At 41.3% G+C, this 15,157-nt stretch overlaps 1 protein-coding gene across 1 annotated transcript in view; it reads right to left on the bottom strand.

Moving 5' to 3' along the window:
• Positions 1–1,083: 1,083 nt before the first annotated feature.
• Positions 1,084–15,157, bottom strand: part of LOC149868564 (atrial natriuretic peptide receptor 2-like) — a 117,513-nt gene continuing 103,439 nt past the window's right edge. The window contains exons 15-23 of the mRNA XM_090037245.1: positions 14,609–14,713; positions 13,419–13,538; positions 12,649–12,742; positions 11,657–11,744; positions 10,629–10,768; positions 8,121–8,273; positions 6,483–6,581; positions 4,464–4,555; positions 1,084–3,338 (exon numbers count right to left, since the gene is read on the bottom strand). Coding sequence (XP_089893371.1) covers positions 3,177–3,338; positions 4,464–4,555; positions 6,483–6,581; positions 8,121–8,273; positions 10,629–10,768; positions 11,657–11,744; positions 12,649–12,742; positions 13,419–13,538; positions 14,609–14,713 — 1,053 coding nt within the window. The 3' untranslated portion in view covers positions 1,084–3,176. The remainder of the gene's footprint in view (positions 3,339–4,463; positions 4,556–6,482; positions 6,582–8,120; positions 8,274–10,628; positions 10,769–11,656; positions 11,745–12,648; positions 12,743–13,418; positions 13,539–14,608; positions 14,714–15,157) is intronic.

Raw genomic sequence — 15,157 nt, forward strand, 5'->3', positions numbered from 1 at the left:
AGAATTTTAATGAAAAAAGACTATTTAAATTATATACAACTTTTCCTTTTCTTTGATATTTTTTGTATCATTTTTGTCTCATTTCATTTCTACCAGCCTGAAAAGGAACTTCTCACATGTGTAAAGCTCAACAGGTGTTTAAATGGTTGCAAGGTCAGGGTCTGGAAAATTCCCAGCGTAAGTGTCGGCAGTTGTGTCAATGGTATCCTTGTGTATGTATGTAAGTCCAGACCTATGCATACATGCACATACATGGCACTAAAAACTAACGCAATCATTACCAGATCATCCCAGTGAGCTAGAAGAGCTCACTCCTAAGCCTTTGTGCTGCTACCGATTTTATTTTGTTGTTGTTTGGATGGATAACACCTCTACTGATTGCTCAGCAGCTTATAAGACTTGGTCCTATAAACAGTCAAGGTCTTTGATGATATTGCATTCATCAACCATGCCTCTTTTTTGAAAGGTGGCAACCCAGTTTTGGACACCTTTATTGACCATAATTGTCAAGATGCATTAGTTGATCCTGCATATCTACTAATTTACCAGAAAACACTAAAACTTAGATTTAACATTATGTTGCACATCCATTTCCTAGTAGAAAAATATCCACATTGCCAGTGCTATCATCCTAATTGAATGAATCAAGACCCTTTTTAGAAGTCTCAGAAGAAACAAGAATTCAGTTACCCATGAAAATTTCCCTTATCTTTTACCTCAGGGGGTCCATCTAAGACAGCTGAGAAAGGGAAAGATGACAGAGCAACAGCAAAAGAGGTTTGCATTAGCGCTGTCTATATTGTTCCTTTTCTGCAGATAAGTAGTGTAATCCAAAGCCCACTGAGGTCAATATGAGTCTTTCCATTTATTTCACTAGATATTAGACCAAGCCCTGGATTGACAGGGCTGTCAATCCAGCAATTTTCATGAGCATCAGTACTACAGATAGTTTACAAAAGTGAAATGACCACACTCCTCACGGATGTATAAAAGACCTGTAACAGAGAACATGCTCATTTTAACATCTTTAATTCTAAGAATTCAAACAAATACAGAATAGCTGAGTAAGAACTGCAACTTTACTATACTCATGTATAGTCCATAGACATAATAGGTCCAGTGCATACTATCCAGTTTACGTTACCTAAAAGCTATGAGATCTTTTTTTATATTACTCCTAATACAAAATGTAACTAACACATTGGAAAAATGACCGTTAATTCAGCGAAAAAATAATACACAACACAATATATGTTGCAACTGTGTAGACCACAGGGGTTCAGGAACAAATGCCACATCCTCATAAATGGAGTTTTTGCTAAGCACCAGAAGCAATCATTCTGAGTGGGATGTTACTGCTATGTGGTTAAATGGGAGTATAAGGTTGAGACTGAGTATAAGGTTGTTTTCCTGTACTGGATATTAATATGATATTTGAGCATATACAAATGAAATATTTCAAGTTTAATAGCTGTGAAAGCATATTTTTTAAATTCAAGTGTGTAGTATAATTTCACTCAGTAAAAATAATTTCATATGTTGGGTGACATCCTAGCTCCAGTGAAGTGAGTGGCAAAATCCCACTAACTTAGCAGGGCCAGATTTCCCCTTTTAGCATCTTCAAAAGTCCCTCAAACTCACTTTGGATTTCAGGAGGATTTGGAATCATAAATCTGTTAACTTCATTTAAAAACTGCTGCCTACTGTTGCATTTGCTTTCCACAAAAAAGCTGAGTAAGAATCTACAATGTCAGCAATACTGTAACATGTTAAATCTCACTCATCACACAGCATATACTTAATAAAATGCAGGCTAATTATAGTGGGGGCACAAACTAGGCAATTATTCAGTTAAGATTTATACCTAATTAAGTGCACCTACGTGAAGTTTTTGTACCAGACGAGCTAATTGGTTTTAAATCAGGTTAGTTACTCTGCAATTTTTCTACTGTAGACTAGTCCTGACTCAAAGAAAGCTGGCTACCATTTTAAATAAACCTTTAGTCTGACAGAGGGAAAAACACTAACAACCCTAGATAGTATACAACACACACCATACTTTGCCTTTAGGAAATATAGGGAAAATAATCACCAGCAAAGCCTGAAGAAGACGCTCTAGAAGTAAAACCATGTTTACCAGCTGACATAAATTTCTAGCATAAGGTTTCTCTAAATAAGAAGCAACAACCCTGATTACAGTCTCCTAAACTGCACAATGACTCATTAGGTTTTCTCTGATTTCTCAGTGAAACTGCAGACAAACAGTATCTCTTTAACACAAACTTGCCTCCTTCATCCATAATACAACTCGAGTGTCAAACCTTCATTCCAGAGAGCTCCCATAGTTTCCAAATCAGTCCTCAGCTGGAAAATGCTTTTAACAGTCTATCTTGTATTCAGTAATAACAAAAACCTCTTGTATAGCATTTTCTGGGCATGAATTTCAGTGTTTTACGAAGAAGGTAAAAATCATCATCCCCATTTTATACATAGAGAAACTGAGGCACGCAGAAGTAAAGTGATTTCAGCCAGCCAGCAAGCTACTGCCAGAGCTGGGAATAAAATCCAGGCCTCCTACATTCTAGTGCAGTACTCTATCCATTGGGTCAGGGTCAGATTATTTTCCTTCTACTGCACACAGCCAGAAATGTTAACAAAACCACATTTCTGTCCCTCCTGAAACACTCATTATTTTGATTCCATGAGGTTACTATGACACTAAATAGCAGCATTACCCGTTTTCTCTCTTTCCACCAAACAGAGTTAGTCTGTTGGAATCTCCAGCCTATTGCTTCTGCTAAGTCCAATAATAAGGGTTGTGCACAGGGAGTTCCCCAACAGAAGCAGAGAGACAGCTGTACAGATCTGATTCTTGTTGGAAGATCCCCGTCTCTGGATAGCTTCTGACACAAAATAATCCATTTCACTTCTTACATCTACACACCTGTCATTGCCAAACATTGCTTTTACTTTATTTTTGTTTGTGCCACAAACCCAAGAGTACTGGTGGTGTGGGGAGGCAGCACCTATTCTTTGGCTTTGACTCTGTGTGTGGCACAGAAAGGGAGACTTTCAAATACCGGAGGCCCTTCAGGAACACAAGAGAGGTTTGTCAGATATATGTAACAGGCTGAAAAAGACAAGAAACAGAACAGCCAAACCACTCTCCAAGTCCTTTAAGTTGCACTTGAGAGCGGGTCACTGGGCAGAACTCCAGGAATCAAACTAAAAGTGGTGGCATCCAGCTCTTGAGTCGGTGCAGTCCATTTGGGAGCTCGCTTCTGCCTGGCAGCAGCTTGCTTTCCTTCCAGCCAGTAAGTTACCATGTCTCCTTTTCCCTAGGGAGAAAATAAAATAAGCCTAGATGCAGCAACAGCATCTACTTCTTATATACAGGCTTTCATCAGTAGATCTAAAAGCACTTTATAAAGGTCAGCTTCATTATCCTTGTTTTATAGATGGGGAAACTGAGGCAGAGCAACTTGCCTAAGGTCAAAAAGCAAGTCAGTGACCAAGCTGGGATTTAAACTGAGTTTTTCTGAGTCCCAGCCCAATGCTCTGCCCACATTACATTGGCCCTATCATCACACTGTTACTGTTATTTATTCCAGAATAGAACAATGGGGGGAAATTAACTTTGAGAACATGTCTGTTTATATGTGACACTACAAATCAAACCAAGACTGATGTGATTATCACAAACTTCTCCCTTAACTCAGTTACAAGACAATTCTAGTTTGTAGTTTGGACTGGACTCATATGGGCTTTATATCCAATAATAGAGATAAAAGACTTAAATTAAGTCCCAAAGTCAATCCATGTCTTTATCTTGGACATAAGACATGGTTATAACATAGTCAGATCCTATCTCCTCTATGGACTGCAGCTGTGTCAATGTGATAACTGGGCACCTGGAATCAATTGTTTTTGTGGTCTAGATGGAAGTGGCAATGGAAATGAACCATTCACCCAATGAAAAGCACCTGCCACATTGTTCCATCTCATAGGACAAAAGACCAGATAATGACCCAAAATGAAAAGCTAGATCTGGGTTTATACCCATCAAGGTTGAGGGGTGTTTAGATCTAACATTCTCATTTAGGACCTAACAAAGAGGGGGAAAAAAGCTAGCTGTAACACCTGGATATGAGCTCTCCCCAAATGTGATTTGTCCCATTTTTTATCACAAGGAGTACATGCTACTGAGACTGAAGTCACTCCCCACCCTCATAAATATGGGCAATTAGGATTCACTTGTTCAAAACAGAAGGCTTTTATCACTTTGATTTTTCACTCCACTTTAAAGCCTGGCTTGATTTTCAGTAATTGTGCTAATTAAGGCTAATTCAAAGCCTCTGAGAGATGAGTGTACGAAGGGTTAAAAGCAAGGACATCTAAGTGGTATGTACTCCCTTTACATACTTTTTCCTCTAAAAATCTGGACCTACACTGCATATATTTACCTTGACTTGTAAATTCCCTCGACACACTAACACATACTCTCCAATCTGCTCCAACAGTTGGTATGTACTCAAACTGCACTGGATTTTAAGAGCTGAAAAGGGAAAAAGTGCTATATTATTTTAACCATTTACCCACATACAACATAGTCAGCAATGAATACTGCTTACTATCTGCTGCACAGGCTGCTATATCATCACTTCGCTTTTTTAATGTCTTTGCTGTCATTTCCATGTTATCTGAAGGGCTCACAGATGAACCGTAATGTCCTGGGTTTCTTTGTGAGGCATCTCAGGACAAATCCATGACTGTCAACAAACACATTGCATCACATCCTGTGTCTGGTATTATTTTTCTGCTCTTTATAGCTGCTTGGCTGGAGTTGTTGACAAGTGTCTCTTTGACCTCACAGTGAAGAAATCCATATGGAGTTTTATCTTATGGCCCTGAAAAACCAGTGCTTTCTTCATGCAGTCTGTTTTGAACAAAACCTAAAACAACCTCACCCCCGCCCCCTCCATCTTCAAAACTAAGAATAAAAAAAGGGAGGGGGAAGATACTGTTTCCTGCAATCGTATAAAAAGATATGGCTACACAAGTTTCCTAATTTAGCCCAGGCGCACACAGTGTTTATTGTTTGGTCCTCCCAAGGAAGAGGGGTGTGACTGAGCAGGAGTCTAGGCAGCTGGACTCCTAGGTCCTATTTCCACTTCAACTGTTAATCCTCTGGGACACTGAGCACTGAGAAAGTGAGAGAGGAAGAGAACCCAGCTCAACACTCAGCACATCATGGCTGAGTCTCGTAAGGTCAGCAGGTAGGAAAAAAACCCTTCTGCAAACTAGGCAAACTTGGGCTGAAGTGCATTATGGGCACTAGATGTTGAAGTTCACCATGACAGACAAGGTTTGTTGGGTAATGTGATCTTTTATTAGACCAACTAAACACTTGGAAAAATTGTTCTTTGCAAGCTTTCGGGTACAAACACCCTTCTTCAGGCCCAGGATGTCTGTACCCAAAAGCTTGCAAAGAACAATTTTCCAACTATTTATTTGGTCTAATAAAAGACATCACATTTACCTGAAGAACCTTGTCTGCCTATGTCCTTAGACCAGCACAGCTACAACCAACACCCCTGAAGTTCACAATGATATTTTGAAAGTCAGTTTTCAGAATGCAAGTGCACTATAAAGAAACTTGAAAAATTACCCAGTTTTGATACCTCTGCAAAGTATTGTAAGTCTGGCAATAGAACTATTTGGCCTTGTTTTCCACATTTAAAGAGAAAATACAAGAACAACAATAAAACCCCATTATTTCTTTTAGATTTTTTCCAGCTCTTGGAGCTTAGATCAAATCTAATTTCAGATACTGTTTTTAATTCTCAGTTTGGAAGAATAAAGCTTGCTAACCAGGCACTAGGCTCTGGGAGCCTCTGGGAGAAGCTGAAGAAGAACAGCAATCTGTGAAGATTGCTTTGTTGAGATGTCTCTGTCATCACTGTGCTGGAGGGCAGAGTTTGCCTTGCTGAGGAACCAAATGCCCTACTCCCACAGGCTGCTGGCGCATGTCCAATGCACCATGCTGTCAAGTCTCTTGCAGTTGCTGGCGGTCTCCTGAACTCCCCACATGCAAGAAGATGTCACTGAAGAGAAAGGGTTGTGAAAATGGATTAGGATTTCTGCTGCAGATGCAGTTACATGGAGTGGAGGAAGGAAACAATGAATGTTCCCTGATAACTGACACACGCTATCATTGCCTGGCCCACCTGCCCTTCAGAGATCTTAGGATCCAAGACAATCCCTTCCTGGGGCTGGAAGAAGAGCGGATGCTCTTACAAAAAGGGAGCGACATGTACATAAATGTGTGTGAATCATGGGTGCATAATCAGATCAAGTCAAGAAGCCCTCTGGATGGGGAGTTGCTCCTATTTACCAGGGTTGTACCCACAATTCAGGATTTTGTTTCTTTACACTTTATTACACTGTGCTAAGAGCAGCCCCCATGCTCTGCTTTTCGTTACCTTCACTGGTGGACTCCATCCTGGATGCGGTGTTCACAGTATCTCCAAATAAGCAGTACCGTGGCATTTTGGTTCCAACAACTCCAGCTACAACAGGCCCTATTTGAGGGAAAGAAAGCCAGGAATCCTGGGAAACACTTTTAATTGACCCCGGAAGCTAAGCCTAAAACCTGTGTGGCCTCCACGGGCATGTTCTGCCGAGTGTATGTGTGCAGTTAATGCCGCCTCAAAGCTGTTTGAGGTGCCACAAACTGCACACAGTGCGTGTGCAAGTATTCACCACGCTGCAACTTAGACAAAATCTGACACCAGGAGATCCCAATGTAAAAAAAGGCATGGGAAAAAAACTAGTGTGCCACACACGGCAGCAGCGTGCACCACCAGAACCGGAGCCTGGCCATTCAGAACCACATGCTGGCAGCTCACTCTTTCCCTCTGTGCAGCTAGATTGGCATTGCTGCTGCTACAAGTGTTGGCCCCAGCCTCCCCTACCCCACCCAGAACAAATTGCCCTGCACCAAACACCTGGCTGTGTGCAGCAGCAAAAAGCAGTGGCACAGATTTTTGTCACAGCAAATGTGTGCCCCTGCATGTGGGGATGTGCCCCATGGTTGCAAGAGACCAGATACAGTGCATAGCTCCTGTCTGCCAGCCACAGCACCATTCTCAGTTCTTCACAAAGGAAAGGACTGAGTAACAGTTTTCGTCTAGCCACTCCCTGCATTTAATAAAGTGGACTTCAGCTCCAAAACTAACTGCTAGCTGGGTAGAAGAGAGTCAGCAGATATGAAAGAGCAGAGATCATAAACAGAGGAGGACTGGAGTGGAAAGATCACAGGTTGTTCATGTAAGGCCCACAAAACCTTAGGCTGGCTCATACCAGGAAGCATCTGGAATTACAGAAATCAGGAAATGAGCCCTTAGCTGCTGAGGACAGCCAGTAAGCTTTTTGTTCCTACTTATGCCCATTGAATGTTAGTTCTGATCCCCCCAAATCCACCCATTACACTTTAAGATACGAATGGTTTGATCTGCCATTGAAATAATGTAAGCAAACCATTCTGTAGACTCTGTGCAGTGCAGAGCTGAGTGTCCCATTTGGTCCAATGTTTAGTCTTTGTTGTTCACCATACACTCAGAAGAGTGGCAAATCATTTTTCAGCCCAGGCTGCCAGGGCAAGTGTAGCATCAAAGATATGAGAAAGGCTTTCTGCTTTGGGTAATGAATAGTGGAATAGGTCCAATAAGAAAGAGGCTATTCCCTGCCTAAATTAGCAGCACTTTTCTCTTGTTCTCTGTGGAACACATGTGAGATCTGTCCCTTTCCAGTCTGGCTGGTGAGGTGCTAGTTTACTTAAAACATTTGTGCCAGACTTGTGATAAGGCCATTTAAAATGCAGCAGCTGCCCCTCTGCAACAAGATCTTTCTCAAGGTATGCCTTAGGATAGAATGATGCTGCAGTCACTTGGGGCCACAGGTCTTTAGTAGCATCTACAGTTAATGCTGACCTGAGCATTCAGATGTAGTGCGCTATGTCCATGGCTCAAAATTCAGCTCACTCTTTCCCTAGAAAAGGTGCTGTTATAATCATTTTTGGTTTGCCAGACAACTTTTTATTGTGCTTCATCTCCACGTACCTGAGTGGATTCCTGCTCGTATCTGCAGCTGGGTGTTGGGCTTGTGTGGAATCCTGAATGTCTTGCACACTGCCACAAGGTCCAGGGCCATACTGGCTATTTCTCCCGCATGCAGAATGCCATTCTCCTTGGGTACCCCTGACACTACCATGTCTTAAAAACAAAAAACAAAATGATCAGCCCAGTCACTATAAAAAAGGTTTTTGCTATGGGATACTAACTCATTTAACCCACTGTTGTGGTTTGGTGATAGATTCCTTTTCTGCCATGTAGGAGACCTGGGTTTGATTCCTCGATATACATATAACTATAGCCATTGAGGCACAGAACATCCAGACTTGGTCTGACCTTTGGATTCTGTCTCAATTGTCTAAAGGTGGGGAAGGGAAGGTCTGGGCAGCATCCACTCCTCCATACTCTTGCCTAGGTCCTGGTGACTTCTCACATAGGAACCATGGTTCAGAAGGATTGATGGTTGCCTATTAATTCATTTAGAAAAGACATCTTTCAAACTGAAGTGTAGAACTGTGAATGTAGGGTAGTGGTCACCAACCAGTGGATCTCAATCCACTGATAGATTTCTGAGCCTCTTAGAGTCAATCCAAGGCTGGGGTGCGGGGATGAGTGCCCGTGCGCATGCACATGTGCACCCCAGCCCAGCAGGTCAGTCTGTGGGGATTAGATTGAGGCTCCCACAGTGAGGGACAGTGCCACAGAGGCAGGAGCCGGGGCAAGTTGAATGGGGCCCTGGCCGGGTGGGACTTACCTGCTGGGGAAGTATGGCCCCAAATAATTTTTTCTCCCTCTGCCTCAATCTGCACCCCCCTTCCCTCCCCACAGACTTACCTGCTGTGCGGGGGGGAGGGTGTGGCAATGGCAGTACATGGTAGATCTAGGGCTGCTTTTAAATGCCAAAAGGTAATCTCCTACTTAAAAAGGTTGGAAGCAAAGGTAGGTTGAAGATAAAGTTTGGAGACAAATCTCCTACTTAAAAAGGTGTAGGGCAAAGGCACTCAGAAACAAGGTCTAGGCAAGAAACACAGCACCATATCCTGGATATTGAATTGTTCCAGCTGTGCAAAACTAGACTTTCCCCTTACACTGCCAGGAGGGCATGCACTCCCTTGTCAAAGTCCTTGAGGTTGGGGGCAGCTGATAGGTGTACCCAACTTTAAGCAAATGTCAGTAGGAAATGGCAATGAGGTCATCAGGAACCCTCTCCCATTTCTTCTGAGGCTGGTTCCTGCTTTGCAGAGGGAGAAGTACTGTAGGATTAGCATGAATGTGCCTACAGAATCCATGCGAGTACTCTGAAAACCAAATGCTAGGTAAGGTGCCCACATTCCCTAACATGCAGTTGCTCAGCAACCCTGTGGGTGCGTCTACATGTGCGATTAATGTGCACAAATAAACTCCAGAACATATTGAACATGCGACTGGGGGAAAAAAAACAAAACTCTAAAGCATATTGGGTCCCCTACCAGCCTTGGCTGATCTGACCAGGCTCCACATGCTGCTGAATGGCTGGCTGGGGCACGGGAGTGTTCATTGTTGGGGCTGCCTACCAGCTAGCCCCACACTGAAGCACCCTGTGCCCCAGCCAGCAAGGGCAGCATCTATACATGCAGAGTTGTGCATGAAAAAACTCCAGAGCAGGGTAGTAAAATACAAGTACTACCCTGCTGTGGAGTTTATTAGTTCCATGCGCCCTAATACAGGCACACATGTAGTTGCTGAGATGTTTATTGCACAGTTAATTAGTCAACTGCACAGGAAACATCTCATGTAAACATGCCCAATTTGTTAGATTTATGGGTGTGTGTAATCCCGCTGCTTGGTTTAGCAGCAAGAGGAGTATTTCTTCATTTTTGTTACTAAGGGTTAGAGTCTGTCCCCAAAAGATACCGATCTTTTGGGCAGAAGTAGCATTTAATTAATTGCCAACACCTACAAAGTTACAATATGGGAGAAAAGTTATAGGGGGAGGGTTCTAAAGAACGAGGAGAGGAAATGCCAAGACTCATACAGACTGGGAAGTGGCATGTGTGTACTGAGAGCCCTGCTCAAGAGGACAACAATGGTAAGGTTTAGCAATGGGGACCTTGAAACGTGAACAGAAGCTTCATCCTTGGCAGAGTGTGTGAGCTGATTGCTTGGGCTGATTCTGGAGTCATATATTCTTATAAAATGCAAGTCAACAACTGAAACTAGTCAGTTTTCAGCATCTCAGCAGAGGCTTGGCAGGTCACACCAGGTGCTGGTCATTTTCACCCAGTCCTCTATTCTGCAGCTTTCTTTAGCCTCATGAAATACTATGGCTATGCATGAAAAAAATACTGACAGTGCATTTTCTAGGGCTGTGTTTAGACTTCTTGCAATTTTATTCCTCTGGTCTGTACAGTGGTAATTAGCTTTTCACCTCTCTTCAACTGGTATATTCTTTTGAGAATTTGACTTCTCCTAATTATCTCACAAAATCCCCTCCTACTGTTAGTACAGAGAACTCACATGCATCTCCTATAGTTTCCACTTTGTAGACATCATAATTGTCTATAATTTCATCAAAGGTGGTGTAGAGCTTGTTTAAGAAGTCCACCACTTGGTAAGGTGTGCTGGTGCTGGACAGCTGAGTGAAGCCAACGATGTCACTGATAAGACAAAACAAGGAGAAGAAATCCTGTTCATTCATGAACGTGGCATGCTTTTGTGAAACAAAAATATGATGGTGCATCTTCCCTTTTGATAATAATTTCTCATCTGGAAGTTAGGACTTTCCTTTTCTTCCTTTCATTTGCTTTCTCATTTTATTTGTTTTGAAGTGTCTGTTGAGTTTACAGGATCTTACAGACATACTTTCTTCTTTAAGACATTCCCTTAGCTTCACTGACTAAGGAAGTAGAAAGTTTTAATCTACAACTAGATGTAAGTTTATTTGAGGATACAGGGTCCTTGATCTTAAGTTATGCCCACAAGGCAAAAAATGGGCATAACCCCTATCCCTTGCCACGGACTGCACAGCGGGATCTATTACTTGCTGTGCTATGTCTTACCACTGTACATGTCCAATGCTGAAAGTCAAATAAAGTTTATAAAATGTGTTTGCTCTCTAAGGTTTTTCTACTAAAATCTTACGGTTTTTATTTAGTTTTACCTTGAACAGAAATATATATAACTGCTGGTAGTGATATATTACTGTGTGTTAGCCCTGAAGTTACAATTTATGAAGTGACAATGTAATGTAAAAACTGCAGAATCTGTGCATTTTCAGAGAAAACATACCATTCCTCCCAGCAGTCACAGCTGTAATATAAATTCTATGCTCAGATTGGAGGTTTTACCTCTTACAGTTACACAGTGGCATCCTGCAGATGAAAATTTACAAAACTACATTAAGGGCTCACTCCAACAAAAAGCTTCATGATTTACATAGTTTGCTCCTTGTCCCCTTAGACATCATTTTGCTCCTAAATATGATTTGGGTACATATGGCTTTGTTCAGGTAAATTCCATCTCTGACCACATCCATCCCTACTCACCTGAAAAAGATGGTGGCACTTATGTAGCTTTGGGCTTGTGCAGGTTTTCCTTGCCTTAAATTATCTGCTACTTGTTTTGGTAACATGCCTATTTTAGAAAGTAAAGAGAAATCATTAACTAATATTGTAACAGAGAAGTACACGAAAATGCTTCACCATAATTTGATTTATTTTTCCTGTTAGATACAGAATGCAAAATAAACATGAATAACTGTACAATGCTTTGATGTTGGGGCAGAAGCCTCAAGGGAAAAAGAACTAGGGAATCTAGATACAAACACTGTGGCTCTTATCCCTCACTTCTGCTTTCTTTACCTCTCCTCTCTTGTTTTCTTTCCTATGAGCTGTCTCTTCTTCTGTGCATTTCCCTTGCAGTTCTCTTCACCCACCACCTCTCCTTTCTCTCTGTGCCTCCTTATTTCCCTCTTCTCTAGTCTCTGTCTGTCCCTTCATCTCTTTCCTCTTGTAAAATTCCATAGTGAAAAATCTGTCAGGAAATGACATCACCCTTGTATTAGTTCTCCAAGATTCTCTAGCATTTTTAGAGCCAAGCAAAATGACATTTCCATAAAACCAAGAAGGCCTCAGACCCGGAGGAAGATGAATCATTAGCAATTCAATGGGAAAGGAATGATTTGAGGGAAAAATGAAAACAAATGATAAATGTCTATCATACCTTGCATGGAGGAAATATATTAAAGGAAGACCTATAAAAATGATGAAGGGGATCAGGCATTGGAACAAGTTACCTAGACAAGCTGTAGAATTTCCAGGCTTGGAAACATCAAAAGCAGATTAGACAGACTCTTGGCAGGGGTGACTTAGTTATCCTGCTTTGAGCAGCAGACTAAACTAGTGGACCTTGTGAGGTCTCTTCCAGCCCTACTTGCCTATGAACCTGTTATCCTAAAAAGGTGGATTATTTCACTGTTTGTCATTAAGAAAGCAAAAAATTTAAATTTTACTATGCAGAATACTTTTCAGCAACTTACTATGCAACAAATGATCAGTTTTCTGTTTTTCATGCATTAAGTCCTGGGTTCTTTCTGCAACTAAGACTTCCAGGTGTTTGCTGTATTTCTCCATCTAAGCAGCACAAACAGAGAATTGGACAATATAAGCCATTCACTGAGTTCCTCGTATCTACAAAAACAAACAGCTTTAACATATAATTGATTTCAGTTTGAAAGCATGCAGCTGGACAAAGATCAACCTTTCACCCATTTTTTTTCTGATGGTTCTATGCATTAACTTCTGTCTTTAGACTGCCACTAGCAAGCAATCAGACCACCGCTCAAGACAGATTTATCCCAGACATTCAAAGCCTATAGAGTAGTTAGCCATGTTAGTCTGAACTCAAGCAGAAGGCAAGGTAGATTTGCACCTTATAAATCAGGGCTGTCCAACTGGCAGCCTGCAATCTGCATGCAGCTTGTGAGGGATTAAATTGTGGGCTCTGGACTTAAAAATGTTCATCCTTAAATGAATTTGCAAAAGTTATGACTGCCGACAGGAACAGAGTTAGAATGGGACCTGGACTTCAACTTAAGCATAGCTTCCACTGAAACTCAAACTGCAGTTAACCTACTAGATGTGAATTAGTGGATGTTTTCCTTTTGGCAAACAAAGGGTGCAACATCAAAGGGCAAGACAGTCCCCAGTGAGTGGCAGGGAAAGCTGGCATCAGTTTCAGGTGTGTGTGCTGACAACTCTTGCTTGAGTTGCCTTCTCATTTGATTAGAAATCTACCGACCGTGCTTACCAGGGTCATCATCATGTCAACAGGGCTAACTTTGTTAGGATTCATCTTGTACAACATCTTCTTGACCTGCTCAAATGTTGGTCTTTGGACTGGGTTGTTTTTCCTGCACCTTCTGATTAGCTGGAGAAATGGCAGGGGGAGATAAAGCATATAAGTCATTTGTCAGTCAAGGTACGGATAAATCTTTCTATCAAGCACTACTTCTTGAGTTGTCTTTGCTGCCATTTGCAACCATGATACCAGATCTTTCCCATGTCTATGTTCATACCTATATCAAATCATACTGACTGATTTATTCTGTCCCTTGTACTTCACTGGCATTAGTTAATGAAGTGCTGCTGGGGGGAAACCCAGAATGCTCTAGTGTTGCCTGTTTTCCTTTGGTTCAATACTTTTAAAATGTGGGGACCCAATTCTTTTCCCTTACCACGTTGCACTGCTAGAGTCAGACAAAGTGGCCTTTGGGTTTGCTATTCACAGAAGTTGCCTGGGGTTAATTCAGCTGTCTTTCAAAATCAGTTTAATGAAACCAGAGTAAGACCTGGTTTAACTCATTTCAATCTAAAAGGAGACCAGTTTAATTTAACTAGTTAAGGAATTGAACTGAGCTCAGTTGATACAAAGTATTCTTAACCTAAATCAGACTGGCTGAATACAAACTCCCTTAATTAAACTTACTTGCTTTGAAAATATACCTTTGGTTACACTTAGGACAATACTGCACAGGTTTACGTGAGAGAATCAGCTCTTTTATCTCATTAAAAAAATAAAACAGAGATTACTTGAGAGGCAAACTTCAGCTTATTGACAACTGGCTTTCAAATGCTAATCATAAAGTATCTCTAATATTAAATATGTATATCAAATTGCCACTTTATAATAAAATTAAAAGCCATAACATTCCATCGACTGAAAATTAAAAACATCATTTACTGCACTGAAACTTTTTGGGACAAACTGAAACTTCCCATTTTTTGGAATAATGGCTGCTCTGTTATGAATATTAAAGCTATCAAGCATTTTATGGTGCCTTGCTTAAGATGTAAAATCTTAACTCTGCATTTCCTGGGTTTCTTACTTGTTTACATTCATCAAAGGTGCTACTGCATTGAAATCACTGTCAAATCCCTACAGCCTTCAATTCACCATAATAACGATGTTTGTGTGCAATAGTATATAGTGTTATTTACCTCCACATAGTCTGTAGGGCATGGGCAGGAATTGTCAGACTTCCCTGAAATCAATTCCGTCAGAGGCGGGCACCAAGAATGCTCTGCTGAATGAGATTCATCCTTCTAGAAGGCAGTATTTAATAACATTGACAGAAGAGAACAAAGGGGGACAAAAACTGTAAATAAATCAATCATAATATTGTAAAGCAGCAAATCAATGAAAGAGATTTATTGGCACTTTTTTGTATGTTATGTTGAATGTACCCCGCTATTGTCATATGTCTGCAACATATTCTGCCCCATCACTTCCAACACAGGAGCCTTCATATTTTTCTCTGTTGGGATTAGTCCAGATCAATGCTTTCATGTGTAAGCACATAAAAGGCCTGAATGGCTCATTCTAACCCAGATGGCTTTGTCTCCAACCGCTCACTCAGCTGAAAGGATTTGAGCTCAGCCTGCATTGCAGGTGAACAGCTTTGGAAAGGAATGAAAAAAAAATAGATAGGAACCAGATACTCAGAGCCCTTTATGAAACTGGATGGACAGCACTATTAACCACTGGAG

Source organism: Crocodylus siamensis, chromosome 3 (assembly GCF_052110815.1).
Source record: "Crocodylus siamensis isolate JL-2025a chromosome 3, ASM5211081v1, whole genome shotgun sequence".
Lineage (NCBI taxonomy): Eukaryota > Metazoa > Chordata > Crocodylia > Crocodylidae > Crocodylus > Crocodylus siamensis.